Source organism: Galeopterus variegatus, unplaced genomic scaffold (assembly GCF_000696425.1).
Source record: "Galeopterus variegatus unplaced genomic scaffold, G_variegatus-3.0.2 Scaffold3567, whole genome shotgun sequence".
In the NCBI taxonomy this organism is placed as follows: domain Eukaryota; kingdom Metazoa; phylum Chordata; class Mammalia; order Dermoptera; family Cynocephalidae; genus Galeopterus; species Galeopterus variegatus.
Window position 1 is genome coordinate 27,797 of NW_007729678.1, and position 1,802 is coordinate 29,598.

The window sequence follows — 1,802 nt, forward strand, 5'->3', positions numbered from 1 at the left end:
CTGGGGAAAAAGATTAGATTTTCCATAACTGCAATAAAAAAGGATTAGAAAGTCTTCCCTAGAGACCCTAAAAGTACAAGAATGAAATATTTTTGATGGTTTTATGATGATAATTATAACCTCCTGGCTATTTTAGCTCTGAATAATGACCAATCAAGATTAAATCACTCAAGCATTTACTATTTTCAAATAATTGAACAATAACAAAATTTCAAAACAAAAAGTTACTCATAACCTTAAGTTCTGTTTATCAAATATGTGAATAAGCAACAGCAGGAAAAGCTACAACACAGCAGCTCATTGGTACACGGCAGCACCCTACGCTCCTACAAAAATGGTCGTAAAGAGCTCCACGTACTCAGTGTAACATTTTACTTTTTGCAAGCCCTGTATCTTTCAGTTACATTCTCCCAGTTGATGACATTCCAGATGGCTTTTAGATAATCAGGTCTGACATTTTTGTACTGAAGGTAATATGCATGCTCCCATACATCAATCCCCAGCAGTGGAATAAGGCCTAGGAGAAAGAAGAAAAAAAGCAAAAGCTGTCAATTTCAATCTAAAACATTACATCTTCTCAATTTAAACTTTTATCTTTTTATGCACAAAAAATTACCCTTTACAATACTCTCATGCACTTCTGTTTCTGACATAAATAGAATATTTGCATACAAATGAATATTCCCAGGAAAATATCTTAAACTTTCCACTTCAGAAAAAGTGATAAATAATAAATAAAATTGTAGAAATCAATCAAGTACAGTATTTAATGGCTGCACATAAAATACCAGTGTATGCATCCAAAAGCCAGTTCCCAGCCTTCCTCACAGTGGTCTCAGGGGCAGCGAGAATGGTGTGTTTGGTTTCTGGGGGTGTCTGAGGCCCTCTGAGTCTCTCTTCCAAAGAGCCTGAGCACTCACCCAGGTTCACAACAAACCTGCTCTGCTCCCCAAGGTTAATTTTAGTCTTAGGGTACACACAGCAGTTATGAGACATTAAAAGAAATAATAAGGTTATGAAGGAAAACTAAATAAGACTAAAGAAAAAGAAACGCTGTTTTCAGAATTGTCACGATTGCTCTCCTTGATGAAAACAATTCTCAACCAGTTTGTCTTCATCAGTGGTGAGATACTTACCATGTAGTATTATAAATAATTATTTTTTATACTTTATTAAATTATTAATACTTAAAGTAGCAAAATTTATGAATGATTTTTCCCATAAATAAAGAGCCATGACTTTCACTATTTGTATTCCAACGAGCTTTCTTCAAGTGGGAGAGAAAGCAGTGTAGCTGGGATTCCACAAAACTCACGACCTTCCAGGTCAGGCTCTTTTATGGAAATACCCGATTCTAAAGCTTTCAGTCCTCACAAATCTCCTGTGGCTGTTATAAATTCCTGTGGCATCTCAGTTTCCCCAAAGAGCTGTTTAGATTCTGGGAGAAGCTGAGCATATCTAGGGAAGTGACTCACATGAGCAAGAGTCCTCTGACGTGTGCACAGGTAGAAATAGTGGCAGAGAACTAGTGCTGTTGCATGTTAAGGTGTCACTTTAAGCTCCCTACATCACAGACCAAAACCCCTGCTACTTACCAGATGACTCTATTTCCCACACTCTTCAGGAACATTCCATAAACAGCTTCTAATTCAATTAGGCTCGACAGAAGAAAGTACTTGGTGAGCCCAGCCTGGAGCCTCCAAGACAAATATTTTCATGTACCAAAGAGCCCCAGAAAGCCGGAGTCTGGAAACCTGAGTTCCAGTCCCAGTTTAACTGCACATGCTCAGCAGAGAGGGTGA

General features: G+C 37.9%; 1 protein-coding gene across 1 annotated transcript in view; it reads right to left on the bottom strand.

Annotated features, from left to right (window-relative positions):
• Positions 1 to 159: 159 nt before the first annotated feature.
• SOD2 (superoxide dismutase 2, mitochondrial) overlaps positions 160 to 1,802 on the bottom strand; it is a 10,539-nt gene continuing 8,896 nt past the window's right edge. The window contains exon 4 of the mRNA XM_008585420.1: positions 160 to 517. Coding sequence (XP_008583642.1) covers positions 372 to 517 — 146 coding nt within the window. The 3' untranslated portion in view covers positions 160 to 371. The remainder of the gene's footprint in view (positions 518 to 1,802) is intronic.